The sequence below is a fragment of the Stegostoma tigrinum genome, chromosome 9 (assembly GCF_030684315.1).
Source record: "Stegostoma tigrinum isolate sSteTig4 chromosome 9, sSteTig4.hap1, whole genome shotgun sequence".
NCBI lineage: Eukaryota > Metazoa > Chordata > Chondrichthyes > Orectolobiformes > Stegostomatidae > Stegostoma > Stegostoma tigrinum.
The window spans coordinates 59,073,593-59,095,853 of NC_081362.1; the positions used below are offsets into that span (position 1 = coordinate 59,073,593).

General features: G+C 40.9%; 1 protein-coding gene across 7 annotated transcripts in view; it reads right to left on the bottom strand.

Moving 5' to 3' along the window:
• esrrga (estrogen-related receptor gamma a) overlaps positions 1–22,261 on the bottom strand; it is a 247,058-nt gene that overhangs the window by 199,451 nt on the left and 25,346 nt on the right. Inside the window, exon 2 of one of the 7 annotated variants that reach the window (XM_048535438.2) lies at positions 8,022–8,174. The exons of the other annotated variants lie outside the window; for them this stretch is intronic. Within the exon in view, the coding sequence (XP_048391395.1) occupies positions 8,022–8,071 (50 nt within the window). The 5' untranslated portion in view covers positions 8,072–8,174. The remainder of the gene's footprint in view (positions 1–8,021; positions 8,175–22,261) is intronic. 7 annotated transcript variants of the gene reach the window in all.

The following is a 22,261-nucleotide window of genomic DNA, read 5'->3' on the forward strand; positions in this document are numbered from 1 at the left end:
AATGTTACTTCACATTTTGCCATCTGTACGGCTCAGTAAGCAGACTTCAATCTAATATGTTGAAGCACCTTCCAGATGCTTTGCTCGCTTACAGGTATAACTGGTGTCCTGTAAATGGTGCCCAATTGCAGCAGATAGGTAATGACCCAAGTCTCACTGACAAGCTGAATTCTAAATCAAAAGTACATCAGGTGAACAGCTCACAACAAAATCTAGGCCAGTGCTTCCGTTTCTATCAGATCTTTCACACCTCTCCCCAACCAGCCTGATTGCCAACTTTATCACCTTCCTCGATCACTCCCTCCTTTCAAAATCAGTCCATCTTCAATCTTCCTTTCCTGGTCACCCTCTACCAGATCATTCCACTTTCCCGAATGCCCACTCCCCTTCTCTGAATCACATTAAAACCAGTGGTAACACGGAAGTCCCAATTCAAATACTGCTCATCAGCAATTCACCTGAGAATATCCAGTCAATGTTTCACAGGCCTGTTGTGTTTGAGGACAGAGCTGATGTTGTATGGGCCTTAGGCCTCACTGTTCTGGCAGAGGTCTCTCGACCAGGTTTGTACCAGCAGGCCAATTCAAAGTCTCCATGGGATAGCATGCTGTTACCCTGCACCCAATTCATAAAGTACTGGATTTGTCTGATTTATAAGGAAAAGGAAAAGTAGATAGGATGTTTTATAACATGAAAAAAGTGATCAGAGATAATGGGAACTGCAGATGCTGGAGAATCCAAGATAACAAAGTGTGGGGCTAGATGAACACAGCCGGCCAAGCAGCATCTTAGGAGCACAAAAGCTGACATTTCAGACCGAGATCCTTCATCAGAAAAATGATTCAAGCTTTCCATGTCCCTAAAAGAGAAAAAAAATCTGCACTATTATTTTGGATGAACCCTGCTTGCAACAGCAAGAGCTAAACATGTTCAGCTGCTGACTACAGTAAGCCGCTTGCCAGCAGATGCAGAGGCAGATTTCCATTTGTAGACTAGTGTCTAAATGTTTATATTACATTAAACATCATTTTCTGATGAAGGGTCTAGGCCTGAAACATCGGCTTTTGTGTTCCTAAGATGCTGCTTGGCCTGCTGTGTTCATCCAGCCCCACACTTTGTTAACACGAGAAAAGTGTTTATTTAATGGTTGATCATTTCCAGGAACACCTGAAGAATTTGATATCAAATAAACATTTTTTTTGTAGTGCCATTACTTTTGTAGTTTTCAATCCAGTAAAAGTACTTCAATAGTTTTAAAGCACTTTGGGACACCCTGAAGTCATGAAAGGCTTCACACCAAGTGGGATCTTCTATTGTTGCAGGTAAGTGAAATAACCAATGAATACACAGCAAGGCTCTGCAAATCGTAAATCACATGCATGACTTAGAACATAGAACATAGAACATAGAACAGTACAGCACAGAACAGGCCCTTCAGCCCACAATGTTGTGCTGCCCATTGATCCTCATGTATGCACCCTCAAATTTCTGTGACCATATACATGTCCAGCAGTCTCTTAAATGACCCCAATGACCTTGCTTCCACAACTGCTGCTGGCAACGCATTCCATGCTCTCACAACTCTCTGCGTAAAGAACCTGCCTCTGACATCCCCTCTATACTTTCCACCAACCAGCTTAAAACTATGACCCCTCGTGCTAGCCATTTCTGCCCTGGGAAATAGTCTCTGGCTATCAACTCTATCTATGCCTCTCATGATCTTGTATACCTCAATTAGGTCCCCTCTCCTCCTCCTTTTCTTCAATGAAAAGAGACCGAGCTCAGTCAACCTCTCTTCATAAGATAAGCCCTCCAGTCCAGGCAGCATCCTGGTAAACCTCCTCTGAACCCTCTCCAAAGCATCCACATCTTTCCTATAATAGGGCGCCCAGAACTGGACGCAGTATTCCAAGTGCGGTCTAACCAAAGTTTTATAGAGCTGCAACAAGATCTCACGACTCTTAAACTCAATCCCCCTGTTTATGAAAGCCAAAACACCATATGCTTTCTTAACAACCCTGTCCACTTGGGTGGCCATTTTAAGGGATCTATGTATCTGCACACCAAGATCCCTCTGTTTCTCCACACTGCCAAGAATCCTATCCTTAATCCTGTACTCAGCTTTCAAATTCGACCTTCCAAAATGCATCACCTCGCATTTATCCAGGTTGAACTCCATCTGCCACCTCTCAGCCCATCTCTGCATCCTGTCAATGTCCCGCTGCAGCCTACAACAGCCCTCTATACTGTCAACGACCCCTCCGACCTTTGTGTCGTCTGCAAACTTGCTGACCCATCCTTCAATCCCCTCATCCAAGTCATTAATAAAAATTACAAACAGTAGAGGCCCAAGGACAGAGCCCTGTGGAACCCCGCTCACCACTGACTTCGAGGCAGAATATTTTCCTTCTACTACCACTCGCTGTCTTCTGTTGGCCAGCCAATTCTGTATCCAAGCAGCTAAGTTCCCCTGTATCCCATTCCTCCTGACCTTCTGAATGAGCCTACCATGGGGAACCTTATCAAATGCCTTACTGAAGTCCATATACACCACATCCACAGCTCGACCCTCATCAACTTTTCTAGTCACATCCTCAAAAAACTCGATAAGGTTTGTGAGGCATGACCTACTTGTTCATGTATTTCTGAGAGGTGAACACTGGCCTGAACACCAGGAAAACAGCCTGCTCCCCTGAAAATACTGCCATGGGATCTTTTTAACACACCAGCACTATCAGTGGAGACATATAAGATTCACTTTACTGACTCATGTGAAGAACGACATCATCGACAATGGAGAACACCCTTGTTCTGTGGGAATTAAATCGACGGCCTTTTTGACACAGAGACAGGTGCTACAAACTGAGGCAAGCTGAAAAAGTAAGAAGGGAGAAAAAGAGGAAAAGTGTTGAAAATCTAGTGCTATGCAGACTTAGAATGACTACGAAGTTAACATTTACACTCGACTGGCTTATGGCCCACATTCTGCTGTTTTTTTTAAAATAAATTTTGCACTAAGTATAGCTAAAACATTCCATCAATGTAACTTTCCATTCTGTTTAAGACTCTACTACTTAGAGCTTCCCTGTTGAGCAATGCTGGAAACTAGGAAGGGCTTTGCTAATCATCATGACTTACAAAAATATGAAAATAGCGTAGTTACAAACAGAGGTGACTGTGAAATAGTTCACTGTTTTAATATCAGTACTCTATGTTCTCCCTTTTACGCCATTCCTCTCCTTTTCTTCTGGGCACACGCTGTCAAAATTTTCACAGTGCAAGTTAAATGAGTGCACCGTGATGATGCTTACACATCGAAGCAATGATTTAAGACTTTTCCTCTAACATTTGTGCAATAAAAGCCACACTCTGCTGGGTTCAAGCTTTCCATGTCCCTAAAGGAGAAAAAAAGTCTGCACTATTATTTAGGATGAACCCTGCTTGCAACAGCAAGAGCTAAACATGTTCAGCTGCTGACTACAGTAAGCAGCTTGCCAGCAGATGCAGAGGCAGATTTCCATTTGTAGACTAGTGTCTAAATGTTTATGTTACATTAAACATAGTTGCACAGCATAATGTACTGTATTTCACTTAATATTACTGCTCAGGGTGTGAGGTGTAACATGTGGAATATTTGGGTTATGATGTCACTTATATGCAAACTTTATCACCATCATATTCACAGACATAATTGACATATACAAAAATCCAAATTCTTACTCTGTTTCTCTATTTTTGTGCATTATCAGAATGTGAACAAAAAAATAACATTTTCTTGGGATACATCATTTGCCACTTGATCATTAAAGTTGTGAAATCATCTCAGATAAAGACCAATGGAAACCCAGAAAAAAAGTTGCAAGGTTACAATTGAATTGAGGGGTTCTGATGACACCGAGCACAGTAAGAGATCCCTTGATTCACTTACAAGATTTAATTACAGCTTTGAACTCACTCTTGGTATCTGTTGTTTTTAAAAACATATGCCATTTCATTTCTTTGTGTATATACTTTTGCAGTTCACTTTTCAACAGTATTTTACAAAGAGCATCCGATATCAAGGATTTCTGGTCTTGGTGCAGGGTGATATTATTAAATGTGTATTATTGTCCTGCGTTATCAACAAAAGATCATCAGGCTTTAATCAATTTTTGACTTGTGAAAAAAAACACATCAACCTACTCACTGAAAATTATGACAACACTGATGTTAAACGCAACTTGAATCAAGTAAGAATCTGGCTCCAAAATAATTTAAAATGCTAACTTGTTTATAATCCTGAAAATATATACTAGATACTTTTTCTTGTGTTGATATCTGAATTTTGCAATATAATCCAAAAGTTCACCATATAATGCCACCTAACTTTAAATCTCAAAAATACCTAGTGATCATGTAAACTAGCAGTGTCATAGATTCCTGTTACACTGTCATCAACGCACTCATTAATACAGGTTATATCAGCGATTTTGCCTATATAGCTGTGCAGGTTAATCCAGTTCCCTCAGTTCAACAGCTATAGTAACCCCCTCTGCTCAACAGCTCAATAACTCACTGAGCCAGTATGCCAGATATGGTTCTTAGCACTCATCTGTCTGAAATAAGTAATTTCTTGTCAGGTTCAATCAGAATTATTAAACTTCATCCTTCTGCCACAAAAGAGATATTTAACTTTCACATAAATCTTTCCAATTGTTTCAAATTTTCCTTTTACTTGTACATTGTTTCTCAACTTTTACTTTTTAGCCAGTTCATCAAACCACAGTTTTATTTCTGCAAGATTATATAGCTATGGTAATAAAATAACTCTGAAAAAAGGTTTTCTATTTTCTAAATTTTGGAAAATATTCCCTCATGAATTTGACTCTTTCATCACGAGAAGCATTCTGTATTGCTATTCACCTCAGCATTATTTTCCAAACATCTGTTTCATTCGTGTGTATTTAATGATGGACACTACTAAATCTTTACTCTTGAATTCCCCTGGCAAATCCTTTTGAACGACAAGTCTCCAATGGCAAACAGGACAGGTGGATCACAGTCTTGCATTCCCCTACCAATGGCCTCTTTAATAAGCTATGAAGTGGCACAAGTCAGCAGGCCAGTGAGCTCACTTCTTCCAAGGTTCCTTTTTCCATGTAGGGTAATGGAAAACTTACAAGTCAGGAGTGTGAAACTGACTCTGCACAGTTCCACTTGATGGTGCTACATACTAGTGCTCCCACACACAAAAACCACTAAATTCAACTGCTTCTCTAAACTGGAAAAAAGCTTTGAAATTCCACCGTCACTTCAAACTGGCAAAACAACAACTGCTTGTTTCCATTTGGCAGATACACTGAATTTCCAGAGACCACACAATGCATAGAAAAATGTCATTTTTACTTTCTTTCTCGGCAATTTTGACCTGAACCTAGCATTAAGAGGGTAGTAATGGCCTCAAAATGGGATTGAGGACTTTGCGGGCCATTAACGAAGCTGTGGCCTGGGCCATTTTGAAAGGGATCAAGTATTCAGCACCCAAATCACAAGTCTGTCTTAGAATGCATACAGTCTTCAACGTGTACACTTAAGTCTGAAGACATGGATTACTATGTAAAAGGAACACTGCGCACTCTCTCATTGGATCCACCTGAGTTAGGGCCATTAAAAAGTCAAATGAGACCTGAGCCTAAAACAATTTTTGTGAAGCAGGAGCACTGCTCTGAGTGTCTCAAAACTAACTGGGCCACTGTCCACCTTGCACACTACACCTCCCCCAAAACATATTTAACTCGTGATTGGCAGGGATGGCCCAATGTTATCCTGCCTTTTTTCAGCGCGTTACCCATTTGGCACCCCTACAGCTTGGCAGCCAGATACAAATGTAGCCAGGGCCTTAGAATCTTGGCTATCTCATCACCATGGGTAGGCAACCAGCCAACTCACTCCGTTTGTTAGGCAGCCAGAAGTCAAATTCAACCTCCTCTTACTGTCTTCTCAGTAGAGAAAGAAAAAAATATTATTCAAATAGTCAGAAAGAAGCCAGGTCACTCTCATTCATTCCATGTATGACATTGACAGAAGCCTGGCAATGGATCACCTTCAAAGTCTTTCATCCCATGTACTGACTGTTGCGTGGTGGCCGGATGGAGGAGTGAGAAACAAAGTCAAAGGACAAGAACGGAAATTATTTATAATTTTATCCTCTCAAATTTATTGTGAAAGAAGCTTAATTTTTGTTTTGTACTGAAAACAGCTGCCTCCTCTGCTGTTTTCTGACAGCGTAGTTTCTTTCTCTGTTGCAGAAAAATGGCAGTGTGCAAAACAGTACAAAGTCAATCCATCCTGGCAAATAATTAAAAGCCTCCCATTCGGAGACATGGAGGAGAATTCCACCTTGATTTGGCTCAGAGCCATGGAAAATTTCAGTCAAGCAGCAACAGTAAAGGCAGAACACTGAACAACCTCGGAGCAAGCTCCAGACTATATTAAGATAATGCAAAACAACTTTTGCATCCAGCATTCTGTAGCCTGGCACCACATCGAAAACCATATTAGTGGCACCTGACAGGCAGGGAGGTTCCTGCTCTTTGCTGAATGGTTTGGTGCCATCTAAAAGCAAAAATTGAAAAAGCAGCAGCTATGCACCTGTTCACCTGCTGGTGCATAGGAAAACCCATTACAAGCTGACGAAAGATGAAACTGAAATGCATTTCAGCAAGTCACTCCAGCATCAGTGATTAATCTCAACAGACCCACTGTACATTGTACTCTATAATTAATAACTTCTTAAAAGATGCTAGCTTGGCAGCAATCGTAAACAAGCTGTGGACAACCATCCCATGTGGCCTAAACAACATTCATAGATTGTAAATGGTTAACAAAATTATCATTTTTCTAAGCCCTTGCTCTGAAAAAAAAGACTGCGTTCCTGCCTTCCCTTTTTTCTTGGATCCTTTTCCTCAAATATTCTCCCTTCTCTTTCTGTGCCACATCATATTCAACTACCTACCAAGAAGACAGGCAATTAAATCTTTCCCATTACAACTTTTCTGCTGTGACGGAAAAAGGTAAATAAAAGTGTTCCAGGTTCATACAGTGGCAAAATAAAACATATTCTCCTCATTTGGAAAAAGCTTTAGTGCCTGATCCAAATTGGAGAAAGAAAAATTGAGAGTTTGTCAAATGAGGAAGTAGCAACATCACTCCGTAGCCCAATACCTTTATACTTTGGCACTATATTTCAGGGGCTGTTTTAAAAATGCAACTGTATTTTGATAGATAGGTCAAGAAAAGGGCAGTAAAACATAATTTACCACATGATTTCAAAGCACTAACTCCAGATGTTTTCTAGCTTGTTTCTGAAAAGGTTGGCACTTTTGTTTTCCATAAAATGCATAGCAGATCAAAGCTTTGGTTGATTCCAGAGAAAAGCTGATTGACAAAAAAAATGGACAACAGGGATTGGTCCTTTCTTCCCTGTTCAGATCATTCCAAGTGAACGACTAAACTTCCCCACCAATGGAACAGAGATTTTACCTCCACTACAGGGGCTCCTCAAAATGGAGGTACCTTGTCATTCTCCCTGCAGCCTAGGCAACAACCATCTCTCTCTCTCTCTCTCAGAGACTCTGTGATTGGGATGGAAGATTGAAGAGCTTGCACATTGTCCTTATTGGAAATTTAGAAGTGCCACCAAAAATGTCGTAGCTGTGGTCCCACTGCCCACTAGTGCAGACACAGAACCTGTACATGATCCTGAATTCAGGACATGCCCCATGCCAAGCAAATCCTGACAATGCTTCATTTATATGATTTGAAAAGAAAATGTAACAAAAGAATATTCTTTTTTTTTAAATCATGCAGCAATTTGACATGGAAAGTAATTCTATAGCTTACATCATTAATTTATTTACAATTATTTAGCACTTTCAATAACTATTCATTTTGTTGTATGTGAAGAGAAAATCATGGATAAAGAGAATACTTTTTAATTCATTAAGCACATTCTTTTGCTGCCTCACTAGAATCTGACTTACCATGGGTTCGACCATTCAGTCCAAAAGCATGACCCCGGGTTTCCAGCCATTTAATTCTGCGCCTCACTCCCACTCTGACTTATCTTTCCTTGGCCTCCTACACTCTTCCAATGAAGCTCATCGTTCGCTTGGCAGTACAGAACTTGAATGTTGCTGAAAAGAGAGACATGTTGCCGAAGCTTTTCGTCTTGCACTGATCAGGACAAAGGCAAGAATACCAAACTTCAAATAATCATAACAACTCAAACCACTAGACTCAAGGGTGCTGATTGACACATCCCTCACACCCCGCCCCCGCCACAACCGCCCCAAGAGGATCCCCCTCGTTCTCACACACCACCCCACCAACCTCCGGATACAACGCATTATCCTCCGACACTTCCGCCATTTACAATCCGACCCCACCACCCAAGACATTTTTCCATCCCCTCCCCTGTCTGCTTTCCGGAGAGACCACTCTCTCCGTGACTCCCTTGTTCGCTCCACACTGCCCTCCAACCCCACCACACCCGGCACCTTCCCCTGCAACCGCAGGAAATGCTACACTTGTCCCCACACCTCCTCCCTCACCCCCATCCCAGGCCCCAAGATGACATTCCACATTAAGCAGAGGTTCACCTGCACATCTGCCAATGTGGTATACTGCATCCACTGTACCCGGTGCAGCTTCCTCTACATTGGGGAAACCAAGCGGAGGCTTGGGGACCGCTTTGCAGAACACCTCCGCTCAGTTCGCAACAAACAACTGCACCTCCCAGTCGCAAACCATTTCCACTCCCCCTCCCATTCTCTTGATGACATGTCCATCATGGGCCTCCTGCACTGCCACAATGATGCCACCCGAAGGTTGCAGGAACAGCAACTCATATTCCGCCTGGGAACCCTGCAGCCATATGATATCAATGTGGACTTCACCAGTTTCAAAATCTCCCCTTCCCCCACTGCATCCCTAAACCAGCCCAGTTCATCCCCTCCCCCCACTGCACCACACAACCAGCCCAGCTCTTCCCCCCCACCCACTGCATCCCAAAACCAGTCCAACCTGTCTCTGCCTCCCTAACCGGTTCTTCCTCTCACCCATCCCTTCCTCCCACCCCAAGCCGCACCCCCAGCTACCTACTAACCTCATCCCACCTCCTTGACCTGTCCGTCTTCCCTGGACTGACCTATCCCCTCCCTACCTCCCCACCTACACCCTCTCCACCTATCTTCTTTACTCTCCATCTTCGGTCCGCCTCCCCCTCTCTCCCTATTTATTCCAGTTCCCTCCCCCCATCCCCCTCTCTGATGAAGGGTCTAGGCCCGAAACGTCAGCTTTTGTGCTCCTGAGATGCTGCTTGGCCTGCTGTGTTCATCCAGCCTCACATTTTATTATCTTGGTGCTGATTAGCTGGCAGGTTAACACTGAATGACCATGGCACTGCGATGGAGTACAGGAAACTATCAGCTCACCAAGTTCCCCAGTAATTTGTTCAAAGGGACACAATACCTGAACAGCGACCTTAGTTTTTTGAGATCGGATCCCTACAAATGAATGTGTGTTGCTTTAAACAAGCCTATGTGATTTACATTGCAAGTTTGACTCATTATTTTACATTGGTTATTAGTACAGTTATCATCACCCTCTTGAGAAATTACATCCAGCAGTAGGTGTTTTGTTCTAGGTTTTACAAGTGCACAGTAGTGTGTATGGTCAGTAATCTGCCTATTATGAAGAATAAAGCATGTTGTTTGGTCAATCAGCCAATCATTTTGGATGTCTGGCCCACAGAGGTATCAATATCTTTTAGTGGGTTAGGAACCTCACAGCCTTCTCAATTTCAACATTTTCAGATTAAAGCTTACACAGTCTTTTTGTTGTGTTTGAACAGCTACTGTTGTAGTGATTCTGCTTTTTCTGCTGTATGCCCCCTCTATATACTTTTTAGTTCTTTATTTGCCCCACTAACAAGCCCTTTGGCTTTGTGTCATCCTCCTATTTGTCATCTGATCATTCTGTCCTTTACCCAATCCTACACCGTTCCTTTTTCCTCGCTGCCATCCCCCAAAGCCTGCAACCTCTCTTGCTCTGCCTTTTCAATGGCTGGAAACCCATTCAATCTCTAAATATTTCTAGTTGTAACGAAAGGACAACAATTGGCAACATTAAATGCCCCTCTCTCTACAAAGCTGTTTCCTGATCTGCTGAGCATTTCCAGCTCTGATCTTACATGTATAGTTCGTGCAATATCTTTCCTTAATCTCTGAAAATAGGAAGGTTAGAACAGGGGCAGGCCTTTCAAAAACAAGACCCTATTCCATTTCTACCTTAACTCCATTCACCTGCCTTTACTTAATGTCCTTTCACATTCATACCCAATACAAATCTATCTTGGCTGTTTCAATTGACACAGCATTCACAGCCTTTTGAGAAGCGATCCAGCTACTCACTACACTACGTGAAAAATGGCTTTCAGATCTCACCATAAAATGCTTAACTCTAATTTTAAGATCATACCACGTGTTTTGAAATACGCCAGCAGAGGAAATTGTTTCTATTTATCTACCCAGTTTAATGTTGTTATTATTTTATAGAAAATCCAAGGCTTGCCCCTTATAGTGAAAACCCGATGGCAAAGCGATACATTAAATGCAGCATAAACTGCATTTAAAGAAACAAGATTAGTATTAATACAAAATACAAAGTGTTACATCATTTACATCCAGCACTACAGGATCAGATCTAAATTGTAGTCCAGTTTATCTGAACAGTTTAGCGTTGGATGTGAAACCAAGCTCCTCAGGAGATACTTTCACTCTGATTTCTATCTGAGAACTATGCAAAAGACTACTTTGTGAATACCTAGGCTTTAATTTACCAACATCTACTATAAGCATTTAGTTAAATATTTATTTTTACTTAATTGGGTAAAATTAATTACGATATATTATTTCTCCCATTAACTTTTGTTTTTGTCCTTTTCTTTCCTCCTAAAGCATGCTGTGTCTATTCTGTCCTTTAAATTCGATGGCGGGACAGTGCATCTCTCTGATGCCTCCACCTATCACTGGTGCTATCATTGATTCTATTCTCTGTTAAATCCATTCAGCAAATTAAACAGTAAAAAGCCCTTTGAAAACATTTTCATTCTAGCAGTTAGATAAGAACAATATGTTAGAAGTCAATCAATATTGGAGAACTACAAATTCACAAACATCATTTGCCCATGACTTCTAAAGAGAAGACAGGTTTTGCGGCAAAATGAGTAGTTAAGTGAACTATCAAATGTTTTGACAAAAGAAAGAGAATGTTTGACAAACATTTACAATAGCTAAATGGAGGGCAAACGGAACAGCAATTAAAGGAATAATTTATCCTCATTGGATTATAGTTACTTAACACAAAAACATAATTTTCTATGTCTATGGGAAGGTTAAAATTTAAAAAATACTTTACATACAATGTAACTGAAGATGAAGTGATAACTGATACAACACACCATAATGCTCAAATGATGATTACTGATTTATTAATTGTCACTAATTGTTAATCAAATCACTTTCTACTGTCTTGACTTCACAATTACTTATATCTATTTAACTTTGAAACAGTAAATATCAATTAAGCCAATACAAGTAAAAAATATTAAATCTATTTACAAAGGATCAGAATATATTGAAAATCAACAAATCTCACATTTGTTGCCTGGTGATGTCCTTAAAAGGAAAGACTGTGACTGTGAAGCAGCAATTCAAGCTGTGTACGTCATAGGAAATGTAGCCAATGAAAATGGCTTCAATGTATTCGGGGAACACGTACATCAGCCTTTGGGTTTCAGCTGCTGGTGAAGAAAACTACATTTCCGATATCTCCACACTCTATTTCCAACATTAGCACAGGGGTAGGATGTGGATTTGGATTCTCAAAAACAAGAAAAATGATTTGGTCAGGTGGGAAGGAAGAATACGAAAACAAAACCTGAGACCTAAACCAAAGCTTCCAGTTTCAGTAAGAGAGATGGGCTGGATGGGGGTTGTTCTGGGATGTAAAGCACTCAGCTAACTGCATGCCTCATATATGTTTTCTGCGTTCCAAACAATCCATACTTAAAGGGAAACAATGATTGCCAAATAATCCAGATAAAGAGTGATGTGTAGTAAGAGTTTTGCTGTAAAAAGAGACTTGCTTTTGAGGCTTTTCATCTACCATTCATCAGGACAAAAATCACAAGAATACCAACTTTCGAAAGGGAACAACAATTTCTACTGCCTCAGTTGAAGTTAAACAAACGCTTGACCACAACTTCCACCAGCGGTCGAGAACGCCCTCGACTGTGTCTCCCGCATTTCCCGCAACTCCTCCCTCACACCCCTTTCCCTCAATAACAACCAAAAAAGAATCCCCCTCGTCCTCACGTACCACCCCACCAACCTCCAGATCTAACGCATCATCCTCCGACACTTCCGCCATCTGCAATCCGACTCCACCACCAAAGACATTTTTCCCTCCCCACCCTTATCTTCCTCTCCGTGACTCCCTTGCCCGCTCCACGCTCCCCTCAGCCCCAACTTACCCGGCACTTTTTCCTGCAACCACACTTGCCCCCACACCTCCTCCCTCACCCCCATCCGAGGCCCCAAGAAGACTTTTCACATCAAACAGATGTTCACCTGCACATTTGTTAATGTGGTATACTGCATCTGATGTATCCGTTGTGGCCTCCCCTACATCGGGGACCGCTTTGCAGAACACCTACGCTCGGTTCGCAATAAACAACTGCACCTCCCAGTCACGAACTATTTCAACTCCCCCTCCCATTCCTCAGACAACATGTCCATCTTGGGCCTCCTGCAGTGCCACAATGATGCCACCCAAAGGTTGCAGGAACAGCAACTCATATTCCGCTTGGGAACCCTGGAACCCAATGGTATCAATGTGGATTTCACAAGTTTCAAAATCTCCCCTCCCCCCATTGCATCCCAAAACCAGCCTAGCTCATCCCCGTCTCCCTAACCTGTTCTTCCTCTCACCTATCCCCTCCTCCCACCTCAAGCCGCATCCCCATTTCCTACTTACTAACCTCATCCTGCCCCCTTGACCTGTCTGTCCTCTCTGGACTGACCTATCTCCTCCCTACCTCCAAACCTTGTGCATATTATGTGATTTCACTCACCTTTACTGGCTCCATCCCGCCGTCTTTAACTTATCCATCTCCTCTCCACCTACCTTCTCCTCTATCCATCTGCTATCCGCCTCCCGCCCTCCCTATTTATTTCAGAATCCCCTTCCCGTCCCCCATTTCTGATGAAGGGTCTAGGCCCGAAATATCAGCCTTCCTGCTCCTACGATGCTACTTGGCCAGCTGTGTTCATCCAGCTCTACACCTTGTTAGCTTGAGAGAAGCCTGTTTGCTGGTGCATCACCATGGCAAACCCAATCAGCTCCCTTTTCTGAACCGGTAGTCATGTAAATCTGTTCAAAGGAATTCAATTACAAGCTTCAACAACATGTCTCTTTTCCCAGCTACTTGGCCACTGATACAAACAATACAAGTAAATTCTCTTCAAGCGCTTCTTTTTTGGTCAGAACAAGCAAAATTGAAAAATCTATATGTTGAAAACTATTGTGCCTGGCCCAGATATTGTGCATATTATGTGAATTCACTCAGTTTGGCCGAGTAACTTCAATCTTTTGCATTTATTCTACTGGATGTCTGGGCACCTACCTATTGTCTTCTGCATAGGAGAAACTGTCCCAAAAGGTAATTGCTACATTTGTCACTTGTGCCACGCAGATAGGCTCATCTCCTGTCCAATTAGGACATTTACATTCAAAAATAGTGCTACATAAAACAGGAGTTTGGAATCTGGAATTTGTCTGGGTTTCAGGTTTCTGACCCCACTTTGAAAATCTGACCTGTAGGATCAAGCCTCCCTCTTGAGTCTTCATGCAACATAGGCTTAAAAGGTAGTCTAGGATGGAGAGACTGCTGTCCTAGCTGTCAAAACCATTATCTCTGAGAAAAATGTTAATTTGAAGACACAGCTGCATGTCCAACTGGATTGAGAAGACTTTTTTTATTCATTTGTGGGATGTGGGCATTGCTAGCTGGCCAGCATTTATTGCCCGTCCCTTGTTGCCCTTGAGAAGATGGTGCTGAACTGTGTTCTTGAACCGCTGCCTTCCACCTGCCTGACTCACAATGCTATGAGGGAGGGAATTCTATTCCTTGAAGTGATCTCGAGACACTGTTTGAAGAAGAGCAGGATGGATCTTTACAAATACTTATCTCCCAATCAACAGCCATAAAATAGGTGAACAAGTCGTTTACTTCATTCCTGCTCGCGTGAAACATAACCATGTACAAATTGGCAGCTCTATTTTTCCTGGAAGAAAACACTTCAAATGCAATTCATTGGTTCTGAAGTGCTTTGGAAAACCCTGAACATGTCAAATTTTAAGATCTTCCTTTCCTCAACACCAAGTTCTCTAGGCTACACAGCTCTCAAGAGGACGTCACACATTTTTGAATCCAATATTCATTCTGAAATATACTTTACCAACAAGAGCCAAATTTATTCGTGCAAAATGGTTTGTTATTTGTAAACTACTTTGAAATGGGAGCGTGTGCATGTTATTCTAATTAAGCCAATAAATGAGGTTTCACCATTTTCAATAATTACAAATGAGTGCAATTATTAGTCAGTTTAACCCATAATATCAAAACTAATGGATAAAGGAAGCAAAAGAAATATAAAATAGCTTTGCTTATACATTGTCAATATGATGAAGATTATTACCTTATAAAAATCTGTCAGAATAATTTGCATATTGTAATCTAGGGTAGAAGTCTTTTCAATCCAGTTATTGCAATCCAATGCCTGCTAACTTCATTTAAAAATATCTAATCCTGTTCATCTACTAAGTTTTAGTTTCGAAACCTCATATCAAATGAATAGAGTTGAAAAGCAGACTTGTGGTTTCACCTGATATGCATAAACAGCACTGCATCATTTACATTTGTTTTAGTTTTGAAATTTAAATACAGTACCATTTTCAGTCCATTTAAATCAGAATATAAAATTGTTGAGCTTCACTGGCTTTTAAATTCTAAATCACAGGAGATAAGAGGTATCATCTGTCGTGGAGCCCGAGCACACAACACTGATATTCATTCATGCAGGACAACACTATTGTGCCCATTAAACTATAAACAGCAAAAAGTAAACACTTCAAGATTCAGCTGAAAACCAGTATTATTTCCCAATCATACGCGGCATCAGACTCATGGTAAGATAAGCAAGGAGAGAAATAATTCAGTATAAAAGATTAAAGGGAAATGCCATGGTGATTTTCAACATTACAAAAAGGTTTTGAGAAGGTAAACAATGTTGGATTGTTTCCACTGGCCACTGAATTAGTAACAAAGGGTCACAGACAGGAGATTATCATTCGGAGAATGGAGGAGGAAGTTAATAGAGATTTTGTGCACAAGAATATCATTAGGATAGAAGTTCTTACCATAAGCTGCAATTAAGGCAGTGGGTGTTGCAACATTTTAATGTCACTGGATAAGCATTTTAAAAGAAATATAAAAGGATTTGGGAAGAGGGGAGGAAATAGGATTCAAGTAAATAAATAGAGTTGATGCCCTAGCACCAACACAGAAATGATGGGCCAAATGACCTCCTGCTGTGCTAGAATTTCTATGATTCTAAATACATAACCTCCCTTGAAATGTTGCTTATAAGCTAAAAGAAGTATCTATCTCAAATTTGTTCGATTTGAACTATTATATTTATTTTGCCATTTGAAATGTGCATAAATTGTACTCTTCCTATTTATCTGTAAATTATTCATTGTAAATTGTTCATTGCTTGAGGAAGGGGAAAATTGCAGCCTAATCTTTCCCTTCTCTAAATTCAATTATTACTTGTCTAATAATCACTAGAAAAATGCAAGAGCAGAGCTGGTCAATAATCAAATTAGTCATTTTTAGTGATGGCCCCAAACAAATTCCAAGCTAAGAAGGTAATCTACTGCTCTGTCAATGTGTACTATTAAGATGAGATTTGTTGCTACACATTCATTTAGGAAGTAGCAATTACTACCCAACACTCCCTCCAAAAGTATGACAGGAGTCCTTTTGTAAAGAAATTTATGACAAGTCCAATTAATTTAAGGGATTAACAAGATAGAGAACATTATATGTCCTATGCATAATATACAAGCTACAAGCAAGAGAACCTTAACTTCAAAAAACAAAATGTGGCAGACAGTGGAAATCTGAAACGAAATGTTGAAAACATATAGTAAGTTTATCAGCACCTCTGAAGATGACAGGAAATTTACTTTCCAGATATGAACCGTTCCTCAGACCCTGGTGTTACATAATCAGCTTTAGGGTGATTTCCCACTAAAAATTCAATATGCAAAATGAGCCAAGTACCCAGATGTTATCAACATGACTATAGGCTGTCTGCACATAGCACTCAAAGCACAAGTTGTATAGGGAGATTACTCTGTACTTTATACACTAGTTTAGCTACAATTAAACCCACAAGAGATCTTCAAATAACTGGATATTAGGTAAGTTATTTATGTGACATTTAGATTACACAAAAATATTTTTACACGTGGTTCCAATGAAAGGTCGGCACCTGAACCATCTGTCTTCTCTCTTTCAAAAATATTAACTGATCTGCTGTCTGTTTGCAGCACTTCTTGTTCATACTAATTAATTTGTTAGTAGCTATAAAATTGTGCAGAATGCAAAAATGACAACATGGCACGACAAAGCAATATTTTTGACAGAAGAGATCCCTGGTCCATCCAACTTATCAGATCAAACACCCAAAGTACTTCTGAAGTTAGCTGTCCAGAGCTATATTGTTCATTGGACTTCAAATCTTCTTGGTCAAACATGTTTATTCATGGCCCACTGTATTTCTATCACTCCCTTACATTTTAAAAAGTGTCTATTTTTCTGATTCACTGTAGCATCCTTCACCTGACAGGCCTTCTTAAAAGTATATACCTGACAGAAAAATATTCTGCTGGATCCAAATTCTCTGTGAGCATATTTCCTTTTTAACAAAGCTCTCTCAAATACCTCTCTTTTCCTGCAAGGAGATTTTCGAGTTGACGTTCTTTCCTCTGAACTCAGCCCTTTGTAACCAGGAATTACCCTTTTTACCGTCCTCTGAACTCCGTCAATAATTCATCATTTTCTGTATCCCAGATAACAACCAAACTCTACATAGATGCAGATTCACCAAAGCCTCAAACAATTTCAACATTATCTTTTTGCACTTTTAAGTCACATTTTTGACAGGTATGCTAACTTCTTATTTGTTTTCTTCGTATGTGCAAAATCCAAGATATGTTTTCTTCAAGTAAATCACCATTTGATTAATAACGATTTTTGACTTAAAATGAGTTATGTTGAATTCTACAAGCCAGGTCTCTGCCTACTGACTTTCCCTTTTGACTTAGTGCATGTTGGTGCTGTCGACAACCACTGAACTCAATTCAGTGTTAGCTGAAAAATAAAGACTTATTGTAGAATATTCTGCCTGACATTCTTATAAAACTCTAAAAATTGTAACGACAGAACAGTTGTGAACTTCTACTCGCAACTAGTACACTGAGGCCTTTCATAAGTCCCATTGACTTTTGTCATCGAACATTCAGCCACTTTATGAATCATAGCAACATAGAAAACCTTGAAGGGGAACGGAATATACATTCCCTATCTTTTTTTCCCCAATTATCCCAACAGTTGATTCAAATGTGTTTCTATTCAAGATGCTTATCCAACTTACGTGTTGTTTTATATCAATCCATGGAATGTGGGTATCGGTGGCAAGGTCAGCATTTATTTCATATCCCTAAAGTCCTGGAGAAGGCAATAGTTACACATTTTCTTGAACTGCATCAGTCCATTTGGTGTGACATTCACAATGCAGTTACAGAGGATGTCCTTGAAGATTTAAACTACTTACTCATAATCTCCCTTCAAAAGCCAATCCAAAGTTGGCCAAACTTCTTGCTAAAATACTACTTCCTCATCTCTCTTCCAACCCTAACACATTACAATACTCTTGTTGCCTCATTCCAAATCAAATAGCCCAAGCAATTGAAATTCAGGTACACAATGTCCACTGGTTTGCTAACCACTTCAAATTAATCCAGCAAACTGGTCAGAGATGACCAGCAGCTTATGATTCCATACAGATTCTCTTTTGTCAAACCGTTCCAACAATTGCTATGCTAACGCATTCCTTACAATTGATCTAAGGCTCACAGATTTGCATTTGAAGGCATTTTGGCACTTTTTTCAAAAATTATGGGCCAAATGAATTTAACACAAAATCCAAGTCCTAAAATTTCAAGTTTCCCGACATGCATTTACAGTTTTAATGATGTGTCAAAAATGTATAGCTTGAAATGTCATGCAAAAGGTTTATACACAGTGCTATAAAGAACAGTTTTTCATATCTACATAAATTTCAGTTAACATTAATACTCTATCCTTAATTATAAAATCATTTTTAAATGTTGCTGCCACAACCTTGACTGACTGTATGATGTGCAGGTATTGAAGTTTCTGACCCAAATATTTTTGTAAAGTTATTCTGAATGTTAAGATGTATGGTCAGTCTTTTTGAAATGAAAGTTCATGTTATGCATTTTCTAATTGCAAAAGTAAGGTAAAAACTACTTAATTCTTCATACAATGTATGCTTCACATAGAATGTTGTCCCATATTTTATTTTGGTTTTCTCCGTTGTTAATGGCTGTAAGCCGAGGTGGATATTTATTCTTGGTTCTACCATATAAGGAAGATTTGGGGTCAGATTTGTGCTTATAATGATGGAAAAACTGACAGCAACATCACTACTCTGTAAAACAGACAGCAGCCTCTGTTATGCACACGTTGTTAAATGCAGAAATTCAAAAGTTTCTGTCAGGGATACCCTGCTCCTCCACAGGGCACTCCATTACAGTCTTGGCAGATGCAAATGTCACAGAAATTAGTGATGTGATGTGACTTTCAACTTTAAATGTATTTTTCTCACTGTAAACAAGAATTAAAAGTGCTGCACCTTGTGAAATGAGGTGTAATCAAGCCTTTAATGTTGTTCAAAATCATAATTACTGAACAAACTTTCAGCTTGAAAATGTAGAAAGTCTGGAGAGTTGTTCATTTTGTAATTAAAAAATCCACAGATTCTTACAGTGATGAAAATAAATATTTATGTCTTCTGAAAAATTTATGATATTTTAGCTTGTGCCTCAATCTATTGCATCTGTCCCAATAGTTACTTTGTTCACTCTCGATTGGATAAAAATTGAAAAACGAACAGTATTTTTACTTCTTGGCTTGATGTCTGTGTGAAGACTATTCTTCTTTTTAAATTCCTTGACAAGATACAGGCATTCGAGGCTGGACCAGCAACTATAGTCTATTCCTAATTGTCCCGGAGAAGATGGTGGTGAGCCACACTATGGGACCACTGCGGTCCAGAGTTCAGTATGGTGTAGGTGCACCAACAGCACTATTAGGGATGGAATTCAAAGATTTTGATTCAGTTAGAACCTCAGGCTACTCAATGGCTTCACTGTTCCCTAAGTCCAGAAATCCCCTATAGTTAGCATCAGAATAAATTGACATCAAAATCTGGAAAGTGGGTTTGCTAGATGTTTCTTGAGATTTCGTGGAAAGCATTGTTCTTACTCCACTGACTACAAACTCCAAACTACGACATTCCTCACTTATCAGATTCAGTGAACAGGTACGAGTAAATTGTAATACATCACAGCCTCCAGATATTCATCAATCCCAAATGATAAGTATGGAGTCCGAACATTCCGATATTCACAAGTAAGCTTTATGATAAATTAAACTAAAAATATTGTAAAGCATCATGTAACTACTATTTTTGCACAGTTTAGCAATTAATGACAAAAATGTAATAATGTGTTCTGTCTTGTCTCAATTAGCGATTTGTGTACATCTTACAGTTAATCTGCTGAATCTCTCCTTTGGTGAAAATTTCTAAATAGTTAAAAACATTGCTTAATTGCAAGAGGACACAATTTATCTGGAGGACACCTTGCAGTGTGACGACAATGTTTCTACTCTGGATCAGAAGTTCGGATTCAGGTACCACCACAGAAATTGATGGTCATAGAAGATGTGTCCTAACATGACAAAAAAGGTTGATTATCAATCTCTAAATCTCTCTGATATGCTGAAGGCAGGACGTTAAGCATGGAAGAGTCTACTGGTCTGCTAGGACTGCATGGGAGCTGCAGCACATGAGCTTTTCCATATTAAAAGACTTCATGGGCAGACTCTTGCCATGAGCAGGTGTCATCACTGTGTTCTCTCTCACACACATGTGCGAGCATACACACATAAAAATATTTTACTTGATAAGATTGAAACAGCTGGTCAATTTTCTTACCAGTTTGCTAGCTTGTGATATTAGATTCTATGCTGTAGCACTGTCTATTCTTAATACTCAAGCACATAAACAATATGATATATTGGCTTTTTGAAGTAATTTCTGCAGAAATAGTATGTTTGGAAACTGGTTAATTTTAAACACATCATCAGGAATATATTGTGACTCGAAGGCTGCCATCACGTTAAATTTTCCATATTATTATCCTGACTTTAAACTTATTTTCTTCTTGGTATAACTTAATCTTCCAGCTACAGTATAAATACGTTTTGAAGGACAGGTCAACAAATGTGGCCACGAGTTTCTCAAGTCCCTGGCCTTATTGCAGAAATAGTTTCATTCAGATGCACAAAAATGACATGCAGTATTGTCTTCCTTGATCGGCACTCTCCCAGCCCTGACAATTGGACCATGGAACAGCAATGCAAGACCACATTGTCAGGCAACAAGATAACAAAGTGTGAAGCTGGATGAACACAGCAGGCCAAGCAGCATCTCAGGAGCACAAAAGCTGACATTTCCGGCCTAGACCCTTCATCAGAGAGGGGGATGGGATGAGGGTTCTGGAATAAATAGGAAGAGGGGGGAGGCGGACCAAAGATGGAGAGAAAAGAAGATAGGTGGAGAGGAGAGTATAGGTGGGGAGGTAGGGAGGGGATCTGTCAGTCCAGGGAAGACCGACAGGTCAAGGAGGTGGGATGAGGTTAGTAGGTAGGAAATGGAGGTGCGGCTTGAGGTGGGAGGAAGGGATGGGTGAGAGGAAGAACAGGTTAGGGAGGCAGAGAAGGCTGGGCTGGTTTGGGGATGCAGTGGGGGGAGGGGATGAGCTGGGCTGGTTGTGTGATGCAGTGGGGGGAGGGGACGAACTGGGCTGGTTTTGGGATGTGGTGGGGGAAGGGGAGATTTTGAAGCTGGTGAAGTCCACATTGATACCATTGGGCTGCAGGGTTCCCAAGGGAATATGAGTTGCTGTTCCTGCAACCTTCGGGTGGCATCGTTGTGCCACTGCAGGAGGCCCATGATGGACATGTCATCTAAAGAATGGGAGGGGGAGTTGAAATGGTTCGCGACTGGGAGGTGCTGTTGTTTATTGCAAACCGAGCAAAGGTGTTCTGCAAAGCGGTCCCCAAGCCTCCGCTTGGTTTCCCCAATGAAGAGGAAGCCACACCGGGTACAATGGATACAGTATACCACATTGGCAGATGTGCAGGTGAACCTCTGCTTAATATGGAAAGTCATCTTGGGGCCTGGGATGGGGGTGAGGGAGGAGGTGTGGGGGCAAGTGTAGCACTTCCTGCGGTTGCAGGGGAAGGTGCCGGGTGTGGTGGGGTTGGAGGGCAGTGTGGAGCGAACAAGGGAGTCATGGAGAGAGTGGTCTCTCCGGAAAGCAGATAAGGGTGGGGATGGAAAAATGTCTTGGGTGGTGGGGTCGGATTGTAGATGGCGGAAGTGTCAGAGGATGATGCGTTGTATCCGGAGGTTGGTGGGGTGGTGTGTGAGAACGAGGGGGATCCTCTTTGGGTGGTTGTGGCGGGGGCGGGGTGTGAGGGATGTGTGGAGGGAAATGTGGGAGATGTGGTCAAGGGCGTTCTTGACCACTGTGGGGGGAAAGTTGCGGTCCTTGAAGAACTTGGACATCTGGGATGAGCGGGAGTGGAATGCCTCATCCTGGAAGCAGACGCGGCAAAGGCGGAGGAATTGGGATTAGGGGATGGAATTTTTGCACGAGGGTGGGTGGGAGGAGGTGTATTCTAGGTAGCTGTGGGAGTCAGTGGGCTTGAAGTGGA